This window comes from Fringilla coelebs (genome assembly GCF_963513975.1).
Source record: "Fringilla coelebs genome assembly, chromosome: 5".
Lineage (NCBI taxonomy): Eukaryota > Metazoa > Chordata > Aves > Passeriformes > Fringillidae > Fringilla > Fringilla coelebs.
The window spans coordinates 67,027,490-67,050,871 of NC_140033.1; the positions used below are offsets into that span (position 1 = coordinate 67,027,490).

General features: G+C 44.2%; 1 protein-coding gene across 1 annotated transcript; it reads left to right on the top strand.

The window, feature by feature from the left end:
• The first annotated feature begins 1,353 nt into the window (after positions 1-1,353).
• CCDC77 (coiled-coil domain containing 77) lies at positions 1,354-22,910 on the top strand. The gene is made up of 11 exons (XM_084206035.1): positions 1,354-1,580; positions 3,062-3,278; positions 4,424-4,566; positions 7,165-7,261; positions 17,006-17,063; positions 17,804-17,898; positions 18,815-18,963; positions 19,297-19,537; positions 20,404-20,529; positions 20,615-20,767; positions 22,559-22,910. Exons 1-11 carry the CDS (start codon positions 1,507-1,509, stop codon positions 22,703-22,705), a joined length of 1,500 nt encoding a protein of 499 aa, XP_084062161.1. The 5' UTR covers positions 1,354-1,506; the 3' UTR covers positions 22,706-22,910.
• The last annotated feature ends 472 nt before the right edge of the window (positions 22,911-23,382 follow it).

Consider the following 23,382-nt stretch of genomic DNA (forward strand, 5'->3'; position numbering starts at 1 on the left):
TCACAAGGCCATTCTTTCAGGTCCTGTTGCTGGTCACCAAAAAGAGATAAATGCCTGCCCCTCCTCTTCCCTTCACAAAGAAGCTGCAAATTGTGATAAGGAAGAACCTCGTGGTTTCATAAATAAACCTTTTTTTTTTTTTCCTGGTCATGCAGAAAGTCCATGTCTTTTAAACAAAGTCTTAAGGCAAAAAGAACTCTGGCTTATTGCTGAGTGTGAAAAATGTGTATTTTATGATTGGCTTTTCACAAATATTAAAATGAATATTATACATGTAATGTTAGAAAGTTACGCTGTATTAATTTTCTTAAGTAGTGTGTTAAATATAGTTTTAGGTCATAACAAAATGTTAAAATAGAAACTATGCTATGTAAGATATTTTTTTTAAAAAGAGAGAACTCGAACTGAGATAGCAGCCACAGGACACCTAAATCTTTCAGAGAAAAAGAATTTATTGCTCCCTTATCAGAAGAAACGAACTTCTTCCCACCTTGCTCAGCCATGAAGATGCCGTCAGGATTCAGAGGAAGAAGCTGACACTGACCAGACAGAATCCTGTGTTTGAGTGGAATTTATGCATCATGTATGAGGTGTATGAATATGCAACAGACTGTTGTTTTTAAGGGTTAATCCTCTGTTAATGTGTGTCCTTTTTTGGGCTTATTTTGCCCAGAGAAAGGTACGTGGACCATCCGTAACTCTTTGGGTTTTTTTGGTCTCCTATTGTCCTAAATCCTAATTGTCCAAATTGTTATTACTCTAATTATATTCCTATTTTTATAACCATTTTATTACTATTAAACTTTTAAAATTTTAAAAACAAGTGATTGGTGCTTTTCACACTGAGCAAATTGCTTTTTTCTTCAGCACACTTAATAAATTAGGAAATCGTTTGGTACATAAATGGCAACACTACCATGTAGGTACTACAGGGAATACATGAGGAGGATGAGGAGGCTAAAAAGGCACCGGGATGACCTAAAGAGCATTCAATTCATCCAGAATTTGTGCCAGCAACTTCTTGTGGCTGCTTCCGAATTCTAGGTCACTTTCACAGGAGAAGGAGCGTTTTGCATGGTGTGTTTTGCTGGTGTGGATAAAGGTTGCTTTTATTTTGCCCGTAGCGAATCGCTGCCCTTACTAACACAGGCCCATAAGCAGAGGCCCGGTGCTCCGCCATGGGCCTTCCGGCCGCCCCGGAACTACAACTCCCAGACGCGCCAGCGCGGAACCGCTGCCGCCCGTGTCGCCAGCTCTGATTGGCGCAGGCTGCCGGCCACGCATGAAAGCCTGCCTGTGATTGGAGGAGGCCGCGGGGGCGGGGCGTCACGCCGTTTAAGCCGCGGCGGGGCCGGTGCAGCCGTTGCTCAGCCGTTGGGGCTGTGAGGAGGCGGAGGCGGGATCCCCATCCCCGACCTCTATCCCGGGGCTTTTCCAGCCGGGCTCCCGCCGGGCACCCCTTTTTTCCAGCCTACCGGGGGTGCCCGAAGCCGCCCTCCCCCACCCATGGACAGCCAGGCTCTCCGCAGGGCCGTGATGAGCGCGGCGGAGCGTGCTGCGGGGAGCCCGCGCTGCCCAAGGTAGTGAATGTGGGGCTGCTGCTGCTGCCGGGACACCCGGCGCCCTTTCCTTCCTCCCCGGCAGGCCGGGACACCCGGCGCCCTTTCCTTCCTCCCCGGCGGGCCGGGACACCCGGCGCCCTTTCCTTCCTCCCCGGCGGGCCGGGACACCCGGCGCCCTTTCCTTCCTTCCTGCCCGGCAGGCCGGGACACCCGGAGCCCTTTCCTTCCTCCCCGGCAGGCCGGGACACCCGGAGCCCTTTCCTTCCTCCCTGGCCGACTGGTTTGTCCTAGGGCACCTCTGGGCCTGCTCCTGTGCCTGCTGTGCTCCTTTATTCTTCCATCTTTCAGTTTCTGCTGCTCTTCGGCAGTGAAACGTTTGCCTTGTGCCTGGGTTACCTCTTTCTTTCTAGGGTTATTTCTCTAAGTGTGTTGTTTAAGGAGTTTCTGGTCCTACAGCATGTTCCTTCACGCAGTGCTTACACTTTGGCGTGTTTAACGCTTTCCTACAGTGCCCAGTTTTCATGGATGTGCACTGGGGTTCTTATCCAAGTGGCTTTGGTGAGTGGCTCCATAAAGGTCACCATTGCCGCAATGTCACGTACCAAAATAGTTTTTCATCAAAATTCCTGATTCTCCATGACCAGATTCTGGCTAAGCAGCTCTTTAGTCAAGAGGCTTCTTAGCTTCTGTTATTCATAGTATCCTTTAGGAAAAAAAAAAAGTTGGTTATATCAATATAAATAAAAGAGCGCTTTCTAAGTTTTTAAACTGCAGCTCTGTTTGAAAACTTGCTGCTTGTTTGAGTAGATTAAATATTGTTTTGAGGAAAAATACAGTATGTAATTATACATACCCTTGGTTTAATAACATTGACTTGCTTTCCATGTAGCACTTCAACATAGGATTCAAGTACTTGGCAGCTTCTATTTCAGTGTTGAGGGTGGACAAGCTATGTGGATAAGAACATCAAGTACACCAGAAAGGAAACGCATAAATTCCTAGACCTACACCTTAAATAGCAATGGCTGGTGCATTAACTAGCCTGGATTATCATCTTCATTCAATGGTCTGTTGTTGGAAAATGTTTTTCAGTTTGGGTGTCCAATAGGGCCTGTCACAAATTGCTTTCCTATTTATTTCACAGTGGCTGCTGCTTCTAATTGAACAGCAATGAACTTTTTATCCCCTGACTTCTGTCTTTCTGTTCTTTTTCTCCTCTTTTCATAGTTATCCTCCCCAAATAATGTATGAGGCTTTGCTTCCATAACATCTTTTTTTATCTTTTCCATGGGTTGGCCCCTCCTCCACAGTACAATGCACCTGCAAGCTGCTCTTTATTAAAGTTCTTGCTTCTCCTAAGTGCTGTGATCTCCTGTTGATACCCAGAGAACAATCAAGCTAATCTCTGTAAAAACTTAAAATCTTTTTAGCCAATTTAGAAAGTGTTTTAATTTTCTTGTCTGAAGCTTGCATGTCATCAGAGACTTGTTTCTATCCAGGGTGCCAGCCACCCGTGCCTCTTCTAGATCTGCTGAGTCCCGGTGTCCAAGTCAGGAGGATTTCCCTCCCCTCCCATCCATGGGGGAGCACTTTGCCCATCTGAGTCCCTCCCACGAGCTCCTGGACTATTACCGCAAGAAGATCGCTGACTTCGATGAGGAACACGAGGAGTTAGTAAAAAGGCTGGAGAAATACAAGCAAACCTATGATGAACAGGTTAGGAAATGAGTTTTTCATCAATGATGGACTACATGCACAAGTTTAGTATTTTTATTCAGTTGAAAGTTCAGCACAGAAATCTTGGGATTTATCAGCAACATGGATTTTGGCAGTTGATTTTAAGATCTAGCTGTCTGTCCTCTGTCAAATCAAACTGTTCTTCAAAAGTCATTATGGCTTGGTTATATCTTCACAGTGAGAATTTTGCCTTTTTTTTAAAGGCCTGAGTTTAGATGCTTATTTCCCATGTTGTCCAGCTTCTTTCCCTTCCTTCTTGTATTGAAGGAATGCTCTTTTGTCCAAATTTAATAGGCTTTGACTTATGGGTATAATTCATATTTACTGCTGTGGAATATATAAGCTTGGCCATAAGCTGTTAAGCAGAAATCTAAAAATTTGCCTTTGAAGAGGAAGGAATCTTAAAGAATGTCTGCAAGATATGCAGTGCCCTGATACAGGCTATAGCATGTATCTAGCAGTCATCTTTGTAATTGTGGATGGTTCTTTGGGAATAAAACAGTCAATTCTGAGGTGATTGAGGTGCCTCCTCAAGCTCTGGCCATGCTTGAAGCAGCCTGAAAGTCCTTGGGGAAGTATGTACTGTACATCTTACTGTCATGTGGGAAAAAAAAGGGGCAGGTTTCAAAATAATGCTTTCATTCATACAGAAGTGGTTGGCAGCTTCCTAGACCAGGTGGAAAAAATGGAACATTGTAACTAGCTGGATTTCTCACTGCTAAATCATACAGATATTTTAATGTTTGTTCTTCAGTGATTTATTTCAAAAAGTAAATCCTGTTAGAGGTTTTGCTAGGTTTTTGTTGATGTCAGACTCCCCATACCTGCCCTGACCACCAGTGTGGAAATGCAACCACTGGAAACTGGAGACCCAAGCTGAGGCCTTATTTCACTGTTGTGTAGTGACAGTGATTCTCAGGGCTCTGAACTCCCAGCTGAAACATTTTAAAGTATTTTTTCCCAATTTTTCCAATACTGCCCTCATCTGGTCATTTATTATAGGAGAATAGAATAATTCCTGAGCTGGCTGTTCTATCCCAGTTCCAGACTCAGAGCACAAGCAGTTTGAGGTTTGTAAGTGCTGTCCAGTGCTCTGTTTCAAGTCCCTTATTGTCTCCACTCAGCACCAGCTGCAGTGGGAAGTCAGGCACTTGGAGGAGGAGATTGCAGAGCTGCAGAAGGCTTTGAGTGACATGCAGGTGTTCCTGTACCAGGAGAAGGAGCAGGTCCTTCGCCTCTACTCAGAGAATGACCGTCTGAAACTCAGGTGGGCTGTCACCATGGTATTTTCTGAAAAATCCCTTCACCAGGATTTTTCTCCTGGGAAGCTGAGAAGCCTCAGAAAAGAAATGTAAACAATAATTATCTGATTGCTTGGAATGTGGTTTATTGCATTTTTTTAGTCTTCTTGTCTGACAAAGTTCCTTGCAGAGGAGCACCATTTATCGCTGGTCGGGGGTCTGTGTACAAGTTATGAACAGGACAGGGCTGCTGGGAACGTGCCTTGAGCTGTTTTATTTTTCAGCATCAGTCTCATTACATGGTTATGACAATGGCAAGATGCCATCAGCTCACATCTCAGGCAGCAGACTAAGAACTTGATGTTACAACTTACTTTATATGTTTTTTGACCAGTCACACAAAGCAAGAGCATATTGACAGTAGTTCTATCCAACTACTATAGGCACACGTACCTTTAGTTAAAACAATGCTTACTTATTTCAAATACAATACTTGTTTGTAAGCCTTAAAACACAATGCACAGAGCTCTATTATTAAGCTTAGAACTTCCTAATATCTTGTTAGAGAAACTTTCTGTAGCTTAAAGAATTATTCTAAACAAGTGTTAATACACAGACCACTGTTCCATTTGTCCTTACTTTTCTACATTTTACATAATTTTTCTGCTAACCTATCTCATGGCTACTGTTTAACTCTAATCACAGTTCTGCTGTCTCTAGGACCTGACTTTTGCAGCTTTCCCAAAACTCTCTGATTTTATGGATTCCCACAGGGTCTGGAGGTTGCTTACCAACAGGTGCATCTTTGATTGATTCCATGTGAATTGTTTTTACTTAATGACCAATCCCAGTCCAGCTGTGTCAGACTCTCTGGTCAGTCATGGGTTTTTTTTATTCATTCTTGTCTAGCCTTCTGGTGTATCCTTTCTCTTACTTTAGTATAGTCTTAGTATATAATTTCTTTTAATATAATATCATAAAACAATAAATCAGCCTTCTGAGAACTTGAAGTCAGATTCTCATCTCTCACCTCATCCTAGGATCCACAACATCACAACAGTAGGCTGTCTTGTGTGGGGGCTGAGGAACTGCCAGCAGCAATTCATTCTCAGCCAGACCTGGAGTCCCCAGAGCAGCAATTATTCCCCACTTCCTTTGAAACCATACCAGTGAAGGTGCAGTGGCAATCTGTTAGGCTGCTAAATGTTTCCACTTATTGTTCCTCCTATTCTGGTAGTAGAAGAAGAGCAGAAATTGAACACTGGTTCAGATTTTAATTGTGTGGTACCAGTTTGAAAATGAAGCTTTGATTGAAGCTGTCTTTGGTGGGTTGACCTTGGCTGGGTGCCAAGTGTCCACCAAGACAAAGGCATCTTTTGTCACTCACCTCCTCTGCTGGACAGGGGAAGGAAAATACAAGAAAAGACTCATGGGTCAGGATAAGGACAGAGAGATCATTCACCAGTTACCATCACAGGCAAAACAGACTTGACTGGGGGAAAGTATTAACAATCAAATGAGCAGATGGCTGGAGCCTCTGTCTTACAAAGACAGGCTGAGAGAGTAGAGGCTGTTGAGCCTTGAGAAGAGAAGGCTCCAGGGAGCCCTTAGAGCAGCCTTCTACCACTTAGAGGGCCTACAAGAGAGCTGGAGAGGGACTGCTACAGGAGCATGTAGTGACAGGAGGAGAGGGATGCCTTTAACTGAAAGAGGGCAGGTTTAGATTCATTGTTGGCATGAAATTCTTCACTATGAGGATGGTGAGCCACTGGAACAGGCTGCTAAGAGAAGCTGTGGATGCTCCATCCCTGGCAGTGTTCAAGGCCAGGTTGGATGGGTCTCTGAGAAACCTGGTTTAGTGGAAGGTTCCCAGCCTGTGGCAAGGGGCTTGAAGCTAGATGATCTCTAAGCTCCTTTCCAACCAAAACCATTCTATGAAATTAGAGTAGGATAATGAGAAATAAACCCAGATCTTAAAATACCTTTCCCCCATACTTACCTTCTCCCAGCTCAACTTGACTCGTGAATTTTCTACCTCTTCCTCCTCCTGAGGAGCACAGGGAGGGAGGGAATGGGGGTTGTGGTCACTTCATTACATGTTGTCTCTGCTACTTCTTCCTCCTCTCTCTTTTTCTGTGCTCCAGCATGAATTTTTCCATTCAAGATTTAAGAATTTAAGTCAAAACCTGTGTTGGTGTGCTTTGACACTTCTCAGGAGTATGATAAAAAGTCTGATACAGCCCTTAATGTAGTTTGCTTTAAAAACAATGGACACTTACAATCTGAGAGAATTTTAGGTAGTTCTTAAATCTTAACGCAAATTCTTTTCACCATGTGCTATTGTATCAGCCTACATAGTATTGTCATACTTGAAAAGAGAAATGCTCTCCAATCTCAGCAAAATTAGTGCTGTTCTTGTATTGGCAACATGAGGAATGTCTTTGTGACCTTGTTTTTAAAGCAATATTCTCAGAAACTGCAACAGCTTGAAAAACTTGCAAGCATCAGCAGGTAAAGTAAAAGGACAGTGTGTCACAATGTCGTGATGTATTAAAAAAAAAATCTGCTTCTATTTGTATATTTCTATTGTTTATTTTTCTATTTTCACTTCCTTTGTATTCCAGGGAATTGGAGGACAGGAAAAAAATCCAACAACTCCTGGCTATACTGGGAGCAGAGGAAGGAGACATGACATATTTTCATAAGGAGCCTCCACATAAGGCAAGTTCCATTTTTCTGTAGATCTCCTCTTTGAATTTTAACATGAGTATCTGTATCCCAGAGTCTGATCACAGGCCAGATCTGTCCCACAAGTCAAAGGCTGCTAAATGAGCCCAAAGCAAGAGGGGTCTGTAGCAACATCAGGTTTTAGTATAAATGCTGGAGTATAAAGGAACAAGCACACTGAAAGTAGATCCTCTTAGCATCAGCCTCCTCCTGCCTTCAAAACATAACTCCAGCTCGGCCTCTGAAATGTCAGATGGGAGTCTGAAGTCATCTGGCAAATGGTTGTCAAGAAGATGGCAAGAACACCACAAAAGGGGGGGGGGAAGTGCAGAAAATGACCAGGCACAGTGTTTGAAGCTCAGCTATCTCAGAATGCCTGTTTCTTAAAGCTTCAGTAAGGAAAAATGTGTTGAGGTTGCTGCAGCAGTTTCCTGGGCTGAAGATTGCTGAAGAACCATCCACTCTAGACAACATTGTGTTGAATTGTTTAAATGGCAGCACATGTGATGTGCAATGTAGCTGAACCTAATCAGGAAAGTCATGAGTGATTTGGATATACAGAGATTATGATGGGAATGTAGTATTTCTTTTGGTATGAAGTGCAGAAAAAGGCTGAAATATGCTGCATTGTTCATGGTTGCTCTGCACTGCTCAAGCTCTTCAAAAATCTTGCAAAAACTTTAATGTTCCTGGTTTAGGGTAGCTCTAAAATTAGGCCTGTTATGTAATATCAACCTAAAGATAAGCATTGGGGTTATAACCTGCTCTTTCATGGCCTCCTTTTTTTGGGTGGGTTTCAGTTCAACAGTTGAGTTTCAGTATTTTTATCACTTAGCTTCTTTCTCAGGCTTGTTCAGTATCTTGAATGAATGTGCTGATAAATGAAGCTTCATGTTTCTCTGTCTTGCTGAGACAAGAAGTATAAAAGAAGGAAATAACATCATCTTCACCTTTTTCTTCTCTCTGTCTCCAAAATGCTCTTTTTCCTGCTGAGGGTGCTGATTTTCATCCTAATGAAGCCATCAGAGGCTGAACTACTTTCCACTTTTTCTAGTGAAAAATATAGAGGCAGTAATGGCAAAACTTATCCATGATAAAGGAAACTTTTCAACATGGGCATTACACTTGTGAAATGTAATGTCTTCCTATTGGAATATTATTCCAATATTACCGGATAGCACGTGTCTGGGCTCGTCCAGCCCTCGCTGCTCGGCCAAAGGCAGCTGCTGTGGTTTTCCGCCACAGAGATCCCTCTGGCTAGTTAGGGGTTGCAGCTAGACACTGAGAAGTCCAGGCTGGTAGAAACTCAGGTTTACCTCGGTGATAGTCCTTAGGCTAGGTGAAGAACGAAAGGAGTGGATTCTACCGCAGGGTTTAATCCAGAGCTTTATTCCAGGATCATAGATGTCTGAATATGGTAACAGCTACAGTAGAATCAAGACCGCATGGTGCCCAGGTCCTTTTAAGCTCAGGAAGAGGGGGAGGGGAGAGGATAGGTGAGCTACCAACCAGGTGGGAGAGGGCGAGTCTCAGGGGACAATGACACTTGGACAGGCCAATGACCCCAGGGCTGAGGGGCATCTTTGAACTTCTACCAATCACACGACGCTCTTACTGGACTGTTAAGTTTGATGGACATCACTTAGGAAGAGAAAGGGGGAGGGGAACAGGAAAGCTATACCTGGGAAAGGACTGGGAGTTTGAAACAGGAGATTGCAACACACTGCAACATCTCCCCCTAGTTTTGTTTAAAAAGAAGAGGACTGGGTTTGTGGGGCAGAGTGGTTGCCAAACCATGGTTGGTAAATCGGTTCTTCTACAGGAGGGTCAGTGTTTTCTACTGAGGTTTCTATGCTATTTACTGGAGCACTAAGGGCTTCTAAATGGTAAACTTCAGGAGGGGGAGATGAGCTTGAAATCAACTTGAGAACCATGCGTTTGATTAGTCCAAAAACAATGCTAACAACTACAACAACAATAATTAATATAAACAGTACTAAAAACACAGTTTTCAGAATAGATCCCAACCAGCCTGAGAGTCCCCAGCCTCTGAACAGTCCACTCAGCCAGTCGTCAGTTTCTCTCTTGATGTCGCTCAGAGACCTTCAAATTCTTCACAGCGATGGTTGTGCAGAAGGAGCAGGTAGTCTATGGCTGCTAGAGGCTGTTGCTGTGGAGAGACACATGTGATCTTGTCCAAGGGCTTTCGCCAAGGTGGTCCATACGTTTGCTTTGGGCTGAGGGACTATCCAGGAGATCGCTGGAGAAATGATTGCAAGTAGGACAAGGAGCAGGCTCAGTCTCATGGCGTCTTGAGACTGCACACGAACAGAGGGACCTAAACTGGTAAAAGGGAACTTAAGACAAACATATATTACAAATTATTCCAGATAGGAGGCTTTAATGGAATTTCCTCCAGAGAATGCACACGGCGTTTCCTTCTCCAGGCAGCATTAGCAACCTGGGGCACTTCTGAAGATTTCTCTGAGACTTTGGGAACATAGGGCCTTACCCATTTGGAAGGAACCCACTTTAAACCAGAGGGAGTGGACACACAGGCATATCCACGTCCCCATGTAACCAATTTGTAAGGTCCCACTGTTTTCCAAGTCTCAGGGTCCTTTACTAAGACCGGGGGCTTTTCTTTAATCAGCATATGATTGCTCTCCCCAAAGTGGCGTAGGATGGGCGGATTCAGGCTGTCAAAAGAACAGTTCAGAAAATTGATTGTGAACAGCGCTCTAGATAACCGGATGTGGGGAGGTTCCACCTTCAGAATCTGCTGTTGCTGGTCTAGGACTCTTTTAATATCACGGTGAGTCCTTTCTACCATGGCTTGGCCTGTAGGGGAGTAGGGGATGCCAGTTTTGTGCTCTACTCCCCATTGCTGCAGGAAGCTCCCGAATTCCTTGGATTTGTAGGCGGGCCCATTATCAGTTTTCAACTCCTTGGGGATGCCCATGAAAGAAAAAGCTTGTAACAGGTGCTTAATGGCATCAATAGATGATTCTCCTGTGTGGGCAGAAGCATAGACCGCTCCAGAAAATGTATCTACACTAACATGAACGTATTTCTGCCGCCCAAATGACTGTATGTGTGTAACATCTGTTTGCCACAGTTCACAGCTGTTCAATCCCCTTGGGTTTGCTCCCGTACTCACTGTAGGGAGTGCATGTTGTTGGCAATTTGGGCATGTGTGCACAATCGCTTTGGCCTGTTCTCGAGTGATGTGAAACTGGCGAACCAGGCCAGGTGCATTTTGGTGGAAGAGCTGGTGGCTGATTTTTGCCTGTTCAAAAACATTTGGGAGAGTGGCCATCACTGCAGGTGCAGCAAGAGCATCTGCTCTTCTGTTGCCTTCAGCAATAAACCCGGGCAAGTTAGTGTGTGACCTGACGTGCATCACATAAAATGGTTGCTCTCTGTGAGTGACTAGCTTTACAAGTTTTGAGAGCAATTCGAAAAGTGCGATGTTAGACACCTCTTGCAGTATTGCTTGATCTGCCCTGGATACTACTCCTGCCACGTATGCAGAATCTGTAATCAGGTTGAATGGTTCTGAGAATTTTTCAAAAGCCCTAACAACTGCAGCCAATTCTGCAACCTGAGGTGAGCCTTCCACCTCAGCAATGTCCGTCTCCCACTGCTGGGTTTGAGGATCCTTCCAAGTCATAACGGACTTGTGGGACCTCCCGGACGCATCTGTAAAGACAGTCAGAGCCTTTTTTAAAGGTCTCCTACTTAAAGCACTCTTCAATTTCAGCGTGAATTGAACATCTTGTTCAAACATTTTGTGGGCAGGCCGCTGGACAGAAATTTGTCCTGAGTAGGAATCTAGAGCAAACTGCAACTCTTCATTTTCTTGCAACAATTGTTCGAATATTTTCATAGTATTTTGTCCTGATTTAAACTCAACTGGAATGTGAATGCACTCAAAGTCACATCCTGCTAGCGCCCTGATCCGGGTCCTTGCTTTCCGGATCAGTTCTGCTACTAGCTCTTGGGGCTTTGTCATTCTCTTGGACCTTTTGTGACTGAGGAAAACCCATTCTATGATCAAGAGAGGGTCCCTCTGGTCCTGGTCCTTTTTAGGTGTATTGTTTGGCTTACGTGTTTGTTTTTCATCCCATTGGAAAATGATTCCATGGAGATGTGGCAACTTACCTAGGATGATAAATTTGAATGGCAGGTCAGGCCGACATCGGTGGGCCTGTCTTGTGGACATTGCAATCTGAACCTTTTCTAGAGCTTTCTGTGCCTCTGGGGTAATAGACCTAGGAGCACCCGGATCCTCTCCCCCTTTCAAAAAATTGAAAAGAGGGTCAAGGTCTTCATTAGTCAGACCTAGCCATGGCCTTACCCAATTTAAGGACCCACACAACTTGTGGGCATCCGCAAGGGTTTTTATGTTCGGGTTGATTTCTAGTTTTTGAGGAACAATGGTCCTATTTCCAATTTCTAAGCCCAAATATTTCCAAGGTGGCATCTTTTGAATTTTCTTTTCCTGGAGCTCGAACCCTGCAACAATCAATGCATCGATCGTTAGGTCAAGCGCATGTGTAAGTAAATCATCATTGGGGGCACACACAAGGATATCATCCATATAATGATAGATGATGGCCTTTACTGCGGCTGCACGCACTGGGGACAACAGGGAAGAGACATACCGCTGGCAGATCGCTGGCGAGACTTTTAGGCCCTGAGGCAGAACTTTCCAATGATACCTTTTCATAGGGGCTTCCATGTTGATTGAGGGGACCGAAAATGCAAAACGAGGCGCGTCGTCGGCATGTAAAGGGATTTGAAAGAAACAATCTTTTATATCAATAACAGCTAATTTCCAATCCTGTGGAAGCATTGTTGGAGATGGCATACCAGGTTGGGGAGAGCCCATATCTTCAATAACATTATTAATTTGTCGGAGGTCGTGGAGGAGCCGCCATCTCTTTTTGTCAGCTTTCTGAATGACAGACACTGGAGAGTTCCACGGGGACGTGGTCTCTACAATATGACCCTTTTTCAATTGCTCTTCCACTAGCTCCTCGAGCGCCTTTATTTTTTGTTTACTGAGCGGCCATTGTTTTACCTGAACTGGTTTGTCTGTTTTCCACTTCAGTTTTTGGGCGCAGCGCTGTTGTTCAATGACCGCTATACAAAAATCCTGTGGAGAGTCTGGAATATCAATTGTGACACCCCACTGGGCCATTAAATCTCTCCCCAACAATGGTTCTGAATAATTTAAAACAAATGGACGGATATTTGCCAATTGTCCGTTTGGTCCCTCAACTTGGATGACGCTTTTGGATTGTCTTGCCAATTGCATGCCTCCTACACCCTGAACATGACCAGCCACGTTTTGCAAAGGCCAATGTGCTGGCCATTCTTGTATTGGAATCACTGTGCAGTCTGCACCAGTGTCTACAAGCATCTCGATGCGTTTTGACTCCCCACCCCCACTGACATTACACCAGACTTTCGGTTTGTCCTTCCCAATAACTTGGACCCGGGCGACTGTGGGCCCTTGTTTCCCGGTGCCTTCAGGCAAGCATGGCACAGGGATAGCTTGGGCAATAATTTGACCTTTGGGAAGGAACAGGGGTGGGTGGAAACAGTGCAGCCCGAGAACGAATTGCTCAGAATCTGAAGTTGTCACTCCTGGAGCAATTTCGATCTCACGTGGTGTGTGTTTGGTGTCCCCAATGACGAGATACTTACAAGGAATATTGTGCAAAGTACCCTTCTGTTCTGGATGGACAGAGACAAAATGCCAGTCAGTGTCTTCCAGGTGGAGTGATTCTGTCAGTTGCAACCTGTAAGGCTCATTGACAGAAGATGCGGTTAACACAGGTTCACGTAAATCATAGCAAAGGTCATTTTGTTTCACTTGCAACAATGAACTAGCAGACATGGTCTTTGAAGCATCTGCTTCACATACAGAAATATTAACATTACCGCGCACTTGGTTTCTTTTGCTTCCCTTATTCCCTTGGCCTGCTCTTTTTGTGTCAGCACGCCTGACAGGCTGGCGCTCTGCCTTCAGTTTTTTTGTTGTTGTTGACCCCCTGGGAGTGCTTGTAGTTCTCCCCCGTTGCTATTTATAAACTCATCAAATTGCCTTTTCAGGGGGCACTGGCTACTCCAGTGCCCAAGGTTATTGCAAAGCAAGCATGGCTTTGTGGGGTCAACCACTGCTGGTCTTCGCTGCTGCCCAGGGTACTGCTGTGCTGAGGGAATGGGTGCAGGGCTGGCAACGGCGACACGCTGAGGGAGTCTTGGCAGCAGCTTTGGTCTGGTGTCTTCAGCAACACTCATTAGAGGCACTTTCCTGTTACAGACTAGAAGCATATCTTTTAGTGTAGGGGGGGGTTCTAGGGGAAGACTCAAAATTGCTGCTCGACACTGTTCATTTGCATTTGTAAATGCCATTTCCTCTAAAACCTCTTCCCTTGCATTCTCTTTTTTAACTTGTATTTCAATAGCTCTAGTTAACCGTTCTACAAATTTCAAAAAAGGCTCTGATGGTTGCTGCTTGATCTTACTATAAGGTTCTAAAGGCCCCTCAGGTTGGAGGGAAAAGAATGCTTTTTCAGCTGCATCTTTGACTTTCTCAAGTGTTTCTACAGGGATTGCAGTAGCTTGGGATGAGGGTGAAGACCACTGGCCTTCACCAGAGAGATGCTCAATGGTAATTGGTATGCCATTGGTATCTCTTGCTGTGTTTGGATCAGCTTGCAAGCTTGGGAGAGCCTCTTTTAGCAGTTGTTTCCATGCTAATTCCCATAATTTGAATTCTGTGGAAGTCATGAGACATGAGAAAAGCTGTTTTAAATCATGTGGGACTACCACAGTTCTACTTAGTTCAGAATTTAAAAGGCCACGGAAGTATGGGCTGTGTGGCCCGTACTCTTTGTGTGCTTTGCACACTTCTTTAATCAAGTGCCGTCCAAAAGAACTCCAATTAGCAGTTGGGGCTGCTCCCCCTTGTGCTGCAGGCTGATACGTAACAGGAGCAAATGACAAAGTGGGACCCTGCATTGGGTCAGCAGCTTCTTGCCCTGTATCACTTGAATGGGAAGCATTGGGAACACCGATACAGCTGGGGGGGGAAGCAGTGGGCGTGCTCTCACCGTGGGAACCCGGGGAGGGGGCGGGGACGCAATGGGCACAGGGGGCGGGGACAGGGACTGGACAGGGGGCGGGGACACTGTGGGAACAGGGGGCGGGGACACCTGGTGACATCATGTCAGCAGACGCCCCCTGGGAGGAGTAGAGGGGCGGAGCTGAGGGTACAGCAGGTAAGGGGGGGGGAGGGAAGGTGTCACGAGGGGCAGGAGGAGAGGGGGATGGGGAAGGAATTTTGGGATGTTTAAGAGGATCTTGGGAAGAAGGAGACCAGGTATGGCATGGTGCCACGTGGCATCCTCCATCTTGTGGAGCCCCCAGGGACTGGGGGCTAGTTTGGGGATCACTGCTCTCCGAAAAGCTAACACATGCTCTGGGTTTCAGAGCAGGGGACACAGGGGTTTGGGAAAGGTTCCACGCAGTCTGGCCAGGACTTTGTGGAACTTGGAACTCTGGCATTTTAAAGTGCTCAGGGAGTCGACTTCCCAAAGCTTGAGCAGAGTGTGCTCCTTTTAAAATACCAAGTTTTGGGGTGCAGGGTTTAGAACTGGGGGGGGGAGAGACAGGGAGAGCAGAGGTACATTGCTTGTTATTTGGCTTTTTCTCTAATTCCCTTTGTTTGAGCAAGGCTGTTCGAACTTGTAACCTCCAGAACACGAATTTAGCAGAGGAAGTATCTCCTGATTGTCCCAGACTTATCAATTCGTTTCCAACTTTATCCCAAAATTGAATATTGTGGACTTCTTCAGGGGAAATTTGTGGGAAGTGTAGAAAAAGCCATCTTACAAACTGTTTCAATTTTCCTTTAGAGAACTTTACATTTCCACAAACTAAAATTCCAACAATATGATAATACACTCCTTTATGTGTTGTACTTAATTTAGTGCCCATGTTGGATGTTAAAAGCACAATACAAAATCCCGCCGTCCAAAAACTAAGCTAAATCAGCTACCGATTCTTACAAAAACCACGGTTACGAAGCAATACCGAGCAGACCTTAGCTTTAGGCAATGCAGCTGCTTACACCGCTTTTAAAAATGCCGCGGGCAGCAGCACAGAATTGGAACCCGCCCCTCTGCAGCAAGGGAGAGACAAAGCCTCTCCTGCCGGCTCCACGTGGTGAAACCGAAACCCGGGCGGCGCTGCGCCGCGTGTAGAGAGCCGAGAAAGCACCCCCCGCACGCCGCGCTGCGAAAGCAAGCCCCCCACACCGAGAGAGAGAGCAGCCCCCCCGCGCCACGTGTAGAGAGCCCCCCGTACAGAGAGAGAGAACTCCCCGCCGAGCCACGTGTAGAGCAGCCCCCCCGCCGAGAGAGAGCCGAGCACGCTGCTTTGCTAAGCTGGGGGAGGGGCAGGGAGTGTTCTCCCGCTCCTCCACCGGCACCCGCGAATTTATAAAAGTAGCAAAAGCACACTACAGAGAGCTAAGTCTAACAAAGTAATTGCTATCGGCCCGCAGTGCTGCGCAGCGTATAAGGCAAAGGGAAAAAGAAACAGAACTCACGGCAGAGACTGTTCGTATAAGGCAAAGGGAAAAAGAAACAGAACTCACGGCAGAGACTGTTTTTCGAGCTTCTACCCCTCCCAGGAGCAGAAATACTCACCGAAATCGAAGCTGTAGCTGGCAAAGTCGGGCAGGGTGTTTTCACCGGAATAGGACCCCACGGGCGAGGGGCTCCCCTATTCTCCTCTGGAAAATCTGCTCACCAGAAAGGAGCTGCACTTTCCAGAGGCGCCGAGCGGTCCACGAAACTTCTTGTGGGATCAGTCCCAAGTCTCTCTGGAGAGCTATGCAGCCAAAGCTCTTCCAGTGGATGCTGAGCTGCCTAAGGGCTTTTCCGAGGTTCTGAGGTTCTTCTGGGGGTGCAGACTCGATCTGCCGCACGTTGGGCGCCAAATATTGGAATATTATTCCAATATTACCGGATAGCACGTGTCTGGGCTCGTCCAGCCCTCGCTGCTCGGCCAAAGGCAGCTGCTGTGGTTTTCCGCCACAGAGATCCCTCTGGCTAGTTAGGGGTTGCAGCTAGACACTGAGAAGTCCAGGCTGGTAGAAACTCAGGTTTACCTCGGTGATAGTCCTTAGGCTAGGTGAAGAACGAAAGGAGTGGATTCTACCGCAGGGTTTAATCCAGAGCTTTATTCCAGGATCATAGATGTCTGAATATGGTAACAGCTACAGTAGAATCAAGACCGCATGGTGCCCAGGTCCTTTTAAGCTCAGGAAGAGGGGGAGGGGAGAGGATAGGTGAGCTACCAACCAGGTGGGAGAGGGCGAGTCTCAGGGGACAATGACACTTGGACAGGCCAATGACCCCAGGGCTGAGGGGCATCTTTGAACTTCTACCAATCACACGACGCTCTTACTGGACTGTTAAGTTTGATGGACATCACTTAGGAAGAGAAAGGGGGAGGGGAACAGGAAAGCTATACCTGGGAAAGGACTGGGAGTTTGAAACAGGAGATTGCAACACACTGCAACATCTTCCTTGTCTTGTTGTAGAAGTAAGGTAATGCTGTTCCTTTTTATATCATGTTTTAACTTTTTAAGGTTTGTTCTTGACCATTGCACCTTTGGGGAAGTAGATGCTCAGTGCATTTGTCTTGTTTCTGTAGGTTACTGTTCTGCAAAAGCCACCAGAGACCCAAGAACAAGATGATGTTTCTAGCACAGGTACCACACCAAGCTGAGTAACAGCAGCTCAGCTCTTGCTTTTTTCATGTCTGCCTCCTGTATGCCAAAATAATTCCTGTCTGTCAATGCTTTGGTAAATCTCCATTAAGTTGCCTAAATGTGACTGTACATATCCATGCAGTACTCCTGGCTTCCCTTCATCATCCTTTAAAACAGCTTTAGCTGGCTCTCATGTCCCTCATGTGCTCAGCTAAGGAGGAGGCTGTGTGACCCTCATGTGGCTGTTCTGGAAGTGTGCAGGCACCTTTGCCACAGCCACTCCAGGCTGTCAGCTTCTGCTTGCCTTTCATGCAGACAGCAGTGTGGCTCCATATGCCTACACACTAATTTTCTCTTTTGAAATAATTTTCTTCAAATTGACTGAAATTAGCCAACAGGCTCAGAACTCATTCAAGCCTTGATGTTTGTGCAGCTGTGGCATCTGCCTATTCATCACTTATTTTAAGAAAACATGTCAAGTTTTCTTTCTATGTATGCCAACAAAATTAGGAGGGTGCCTAAATACTGCAAAATGATAGAGGGGATAAAGGAGTGTGATCACCCAAAGTTCTAGAATTTTTTTCTTTCGGCTAACCCTCCTAGAAGTCCTTGTGACTGTAGCAGTGGAAATCTTTCTGCTGTTCCTGTAGGCCCACCTCAACACAAATATGTCATGCTTGGAAAGGTACTGCAAGTACATTGGAAAACCCTTTCCTACTTCAGTTAAATTTCTTCAATAGGTACAGAGAAGAGTGCTTCAAAAGCAGCAGCAAAAGGAGACAAATTAAGAAGTTCTCTGAGAGATCAAAAAGATGATGACACACTTCTACTACAGGTAAAACCATCTGCTAACTGATGCACATAATTGCTGGCTTGCAGAAAATTATGATAAAAAAAGTATTCTGTCTGCTTAAGATAAGATGTAGGTGTACCAGTTGTGTAAATCCCTGCGTCTTACTATGGATTCATGCTTTATCAGTTTACTTAGCTGTTTCTTTGCTGTGAATGTAAATTTAAGAACTGATTCTGGAGGCTTTATGTAAGCAGATGTTCCAGTCATGTCCACTGAAATGTCATCCTTAAGTGCAGAATGTGTAGTTGATGTTATCTCCCATAAATTGATGGCAGATATGCATTTACATTAAACCCACTGAAAATGTGCAGGGTTGAGTGTTTTGTGGAAGCTTGACAAAAGCAATGTGTTTGAGACAGTATTAGGGAGCCCCATAAGGTGCACTGATACAATGAATTGTTTGCTTTTCTAGACTTCCATAAAAGTTTAGGTATAGGTAGCATGACAGAATGAAAAATAAAATGTGCAGAAGCATGAACTAGGGAAGGTGCCAGAAGCTGTATGCAAAGTATGAGGAAGGATGAATCAAATAATGGTTGAACTTTTACAGCAGATATTGATGGTGGTGGGTTTTTTTGTTATTATTTGTTCAAGCAAAGGTACAGAAGTGTTTCTGCATATTTCACAGGATTTGTTAGATGTGTGCAATTTAAATCTTAACAATACAAAAATATTAGCAATCTAATGTTGCTCCTTATGGTAGGCTTCTCTTGCCTACAGTGTGATTTTCTTTTAAATGCTTTAGTTGTTTGAAATGCTCAGCATTAAAACAAAAGATTGAGAAATTAGAACTGCCAAAAGTGTTATCAGGTACAGTTTTTGATCTAAGTCTTGGAATTTAACAGGAACAGAGCTGGTGTGAGGTCTTGTTCTGTAATGTCTTTGTTTGCCTGTGCAGGTGAAGGCCCTGCAGGCTCAGATAGAAGAACAGACACGATTAACCAAGGAACAGGTTGAGGCACTGCTCGAGGACAGGCGGATTCAGATGGAGGAAGCTGAGGTCCGACATCAGAAGGACCAGGACAAGATCAAAGCTATAACAGAAAAGTGAGTGTGAGAGCATTACCATGATGTAGTCATGAGATGAGAAGAGAGGGAGCAATAGAAATGTTATGACTTTCAGTGTGTTGCTTTCTGCAGCAGGCAGAAAAGCAAATTATGCAGCCATCTGGTAGTGTGGTGGAAGATGAGTGGAATAATCTACTATTAAAAATCCTCTCTCATTTTGGAAGAAGAGCACTTCTTTCATTAGATGAGAAGAGTTAAATTCACATTTAGACCACGTGTCTTCTCCTGTGCTTCTTCCAACTTGCAGTGATGACTGATGAAATTAAGGTAGGCACTAGGAAAGAAGTTAATCACTGGGATCCCTTTTTGCAGGCTCCATAAAACCCAAAATCTCTTATATGAGAGTACCCGGGACTTTCTCCAGCTCAAGTTTGATGCCAGAGCCAATGAGAAAGCATGGATGGCAGAGAAGGACAGTCTGTTGAGGAAACTTAGCAAAGATCTGGATCAACTTGCTTTCAGCACAGAGTCAGGACAAAAGAAGCAGACAGAGCTGAAGAAGATGCTTCAAGGAAGTGATGGATCTTCAAAAGCCCACAACAAAGAAATAAAGGTAATTTTTTTTTGTCTTTGGTAAAGCAGTCTTTAACAGTTTTTGACTAGAAATTTGCAAGCACCTTGGCTTTGGCACAATACACAGTCACTAGCAGCAGTTTCAAAGTTGTACTGGATTGCATTAAGTTACATTGTTGTTAGCAGTAATCTAAATTTAAAAACCCTCCTGCTTCAAAATCAGCATCACCTTCTACACATTTTATCTGAAATTTGTTAGGATTTATGGTAGCATGTCACTGTTGGTTTCTTTCATGCTCAGAAAAAATCCCAAATTCTGTAAGCTGTGTGATTAAGTGGGGCCAACAGTTTTTCACTGACTGCACGTGCCTCTCTGTTCCTGTAAGTGCTCTGAGCTAATGGTCTTAGAATGCAGTGTCTGGATCTTCCTTGATGCTGGGAAGAATGCTTCCTTGAGGGGAGAATGAGCCCTCTCAACTGATGTCTTCCAGCTCTTCTCGAGCAGTCTGAATTTTTCTTCCTCTTCCACTACACTTCCAGTGGGAAGCTGGGAGATCAGAATAAGCAATTGGAAAGTAAACAGGCAATAGGGAATTGTTTCCATCTAGCCCTGAATGCAGATGCCTCTGAAATGCAGTATGGGGCAATCAGCTGTGAAAGGGGAGTTAGAGCATTAGTTGAATGTTATTTTTAATGATGAGCAGACATACAAAACTGGTATCTTAATTCAAAGGTTTTGGTAAGGGACTGAAGTTAGAATATTCTCCTCACATACTTATGAGGTCTAGTTCGTTAATTTTTATTCTCCTGTCATATTGGCAGTGATATCACACTTGCTTGTCAGGGCAAGGGAAGTTTTTTAAGCACAGTCTTGAGTTAATTTTTTCTGTTTTTCCTATGTCCTAGTTACTGCAAGACAAGCTAGTGCAGGAGAAACACCTGTCACACATGTACAGAGAGCAGTGTGTCTCCCTGGAAGGGGAGGTGGCTAGGATCCGTGAGGAGAGAGATGCTGGCAAAGAACTCTTTCAGGTAATTAGTCTGTCATCATCTGCTGGCTGGGTGAGGACCTTCCAGCATTCATTTGGTATGGCCTAATGAGTTTTCATCTCCACAGGAACGCTCAGAGAAGATGGGGAAGCGCCTGAAACTGATGACTCAGCGATGTGAAGCCTTGGAAAAACGTCGTAACATGGAAGTAGAGGGCTTCAAGAATGACATCAAACAGCTTCAGCAGAAACTGAAAGATGTAGAGAAAAAGATTTATAAGGTAACAGCTAAGTCTTTCTGAGGCAGACTGTAGTGGGCTTATCCTATAGAGATGTATTCTCAGTATTTAATGTAGCGTCTTCCCCTAGGGTTAAGGAAAGAATTCATTTTCTAAGTGTGCCTTTAAGTATCAGTATCTGACAAAACTTGCTGCCTCTGTATTTTACACAGCAAAAAAGATTTCTTTGTTTAGCAATTTGGCATCAAGCTTACCAAGAACTGTCCTTGCTATACATTAGCTGTGTATCTTTGTTTCCACCCTCAAATTTCTTATGTGATACCTGTAGCTTACTTAACTATTTCAAAATTGCAAGGCAGTGGTTTGATTCAGAAGTTTATCCTGCAAAGGAAATGATTGTTTATTTTCTTTGTAAGAGCCATAGTGTTTGGTTCTGTTCAGTAAGAGGTTGATCATTGTCTTAAGTATTTTGAACACTCTGTTTATTACTTTAGTGTGTCATTTGTGACTTTGCAAAAATCACTGCAGAAGCAGTGGCTGGAAGTTGTGTTCTCTGTAGTAGCTTCCAGGTGTGTAGATAAACATCAGAACAGCTTAGATGGAAAGGCACAGCCTTGATGTTGCTTGGAGTTAAGAATGAGACATTTATCTATAATATGCTTGAGAGGATGGTCTTGGCATAGCTTAGGCTCTCCTGCAGGAGTATGGCAGTGCTACTGATTCATTCTTTTCCTGTACTTTTGATGCACAGTTCAGTTTATGCAGACTAATGCATTTATTTTGATTAAAGGCTTCAATTTGTTTGGGTTTTTTTGGTTTTGGGTTTTTTTTTAACAGCCTGTGGATTTTTCAGCTTTATTCTTTAAGGACTAACAGCAGTATATGAACAAGGGGGAAAAGTGTTGTATGATGCCTTTACTGGAGACTTGTATGTTTTATTACTGTGGGTGTGTTCTTCATTGTATTCTCAGTTTCTTAACACTGTTAACCACAAGAGGGCAGGGGAACAAAACACTTGCAAGAAGTCTCCTGAGTGATCATTCAGTCCTTCTTGTTGCTTGAGGTCAAAATGACTAGAGATGACTAAATTTCCTGATTTGTATGTTAGCATTTTTGACTGAGAGCTACCTGATGACACAATAAGAAACCATAGTGGGTCAAGAGAATAGGAGGATTTTAGAGCAGATTCCAATGCTGTGCCCTTGAAAGTGTCTGGGCTGTCATGCTCTATCCAGTTGCAGGGTGACAGGAAATGTCAGCCCTGGCCAGCTTGCCATCAGGAATTCTGATTATCCAGCAGCCTTTACTCAGCTCAGTACAGGCACTGCCAGTCAAGGCTTTGGACTTGAACTGATCTTGAATCTTGTGGAGTTCAGAGGGCAGCAGGTCAGCCACAGCAGTTGGAACACCTCTAGTTGCAATAGCAAGAGATAAAATGTCGTCTTATCTCCTGAGGTACTTAGAACTACATATGAGTTCCTTGATAAATACTTTAACTTGCCCCTTTTTGTGTGTCTCTGAATTATACAGGAACTAGAATGGAGTCAACAGGCTATGAGGTCAACATGGTTACATTCTATTAAGATTTCTTCTTTGCTAGTACTGTAGGACAACAGCATAATGTTATAAGAGCTTTGTTCTTTATTTGTGGTTCTGGAGCACCTTTCTGTTGGTGATGTGCATTATCCTAGTGCTGTTAACTTACACATCCTCTTTGCTGGATACAAAGAGTCTCCTTTAGAGTTCTCTCCCTCATATACTTACTCTAATACTTCATAAATTGTATTCTGTACAGCTTTGTTTTTCTTAATCTGTTTTTCTTTTTGTTTTTAGGTGGCTTTGAATTTGGGACCAGACCAGGATCTTGCAATTCTACGTGAGATCCGCCAAGGAAACAAACTAACACGTAAAATTCAAGGAGAACTAAAAGACTTAAAAACAAAAATCTACATCTTAGAGGATGAACTACGGCACTGCTGAAGCTGAATTATTAGCTGGCATCCTAATTTTAGGAATAGGACCTTGCTAGACTAGTCATATGAAAGAACAGCTCCTGCTTGTTTGTTTCCTGGCATCCATCAACAGAAGCTGAAGAAATCTGCTGTTAATGCCATAAGTGTACATGAGCCATTCCTAATGTACCAGATTATATTGCTGTTTGAGCTGAGAGATGGCACCTGATAAAACTGACTTTAAAAGTACATGATGACTGACATCAGGAGTGTGTGTGTGTGTGACTATATCTTCATATCTGTGGTAGGGATCAGTGTATAGTGTCCTTTGCCTTTATTTGGAGCATATTATAAATCACATACATGGTTATGATGAAATTATTAATCACAGAAGGATCTAGTTGAAGATCTGAATTTTGGCTGACATTTTCCTATGTGAGAAGCAGCTTTTAAAATAGTTCACATGATTCCTGTTTTGGTGCTTAACACCTCAGGATGTAACTGGAAATTCTCATATAGAAAGTCTGTAATAACATGTCTTACATTTAACTCCTGGACAGGATAACTCTTTTTAAATGGCTCCCGTTTGCTTGGTTTTAACCTAATTGGAATAAACCTAACTGATATAATATGGTGGGAAAAGATAACCCATTATGAAACTCTTCTGCAAGGATGAGCAACATTTACACAAGTTCTGAATGCTTG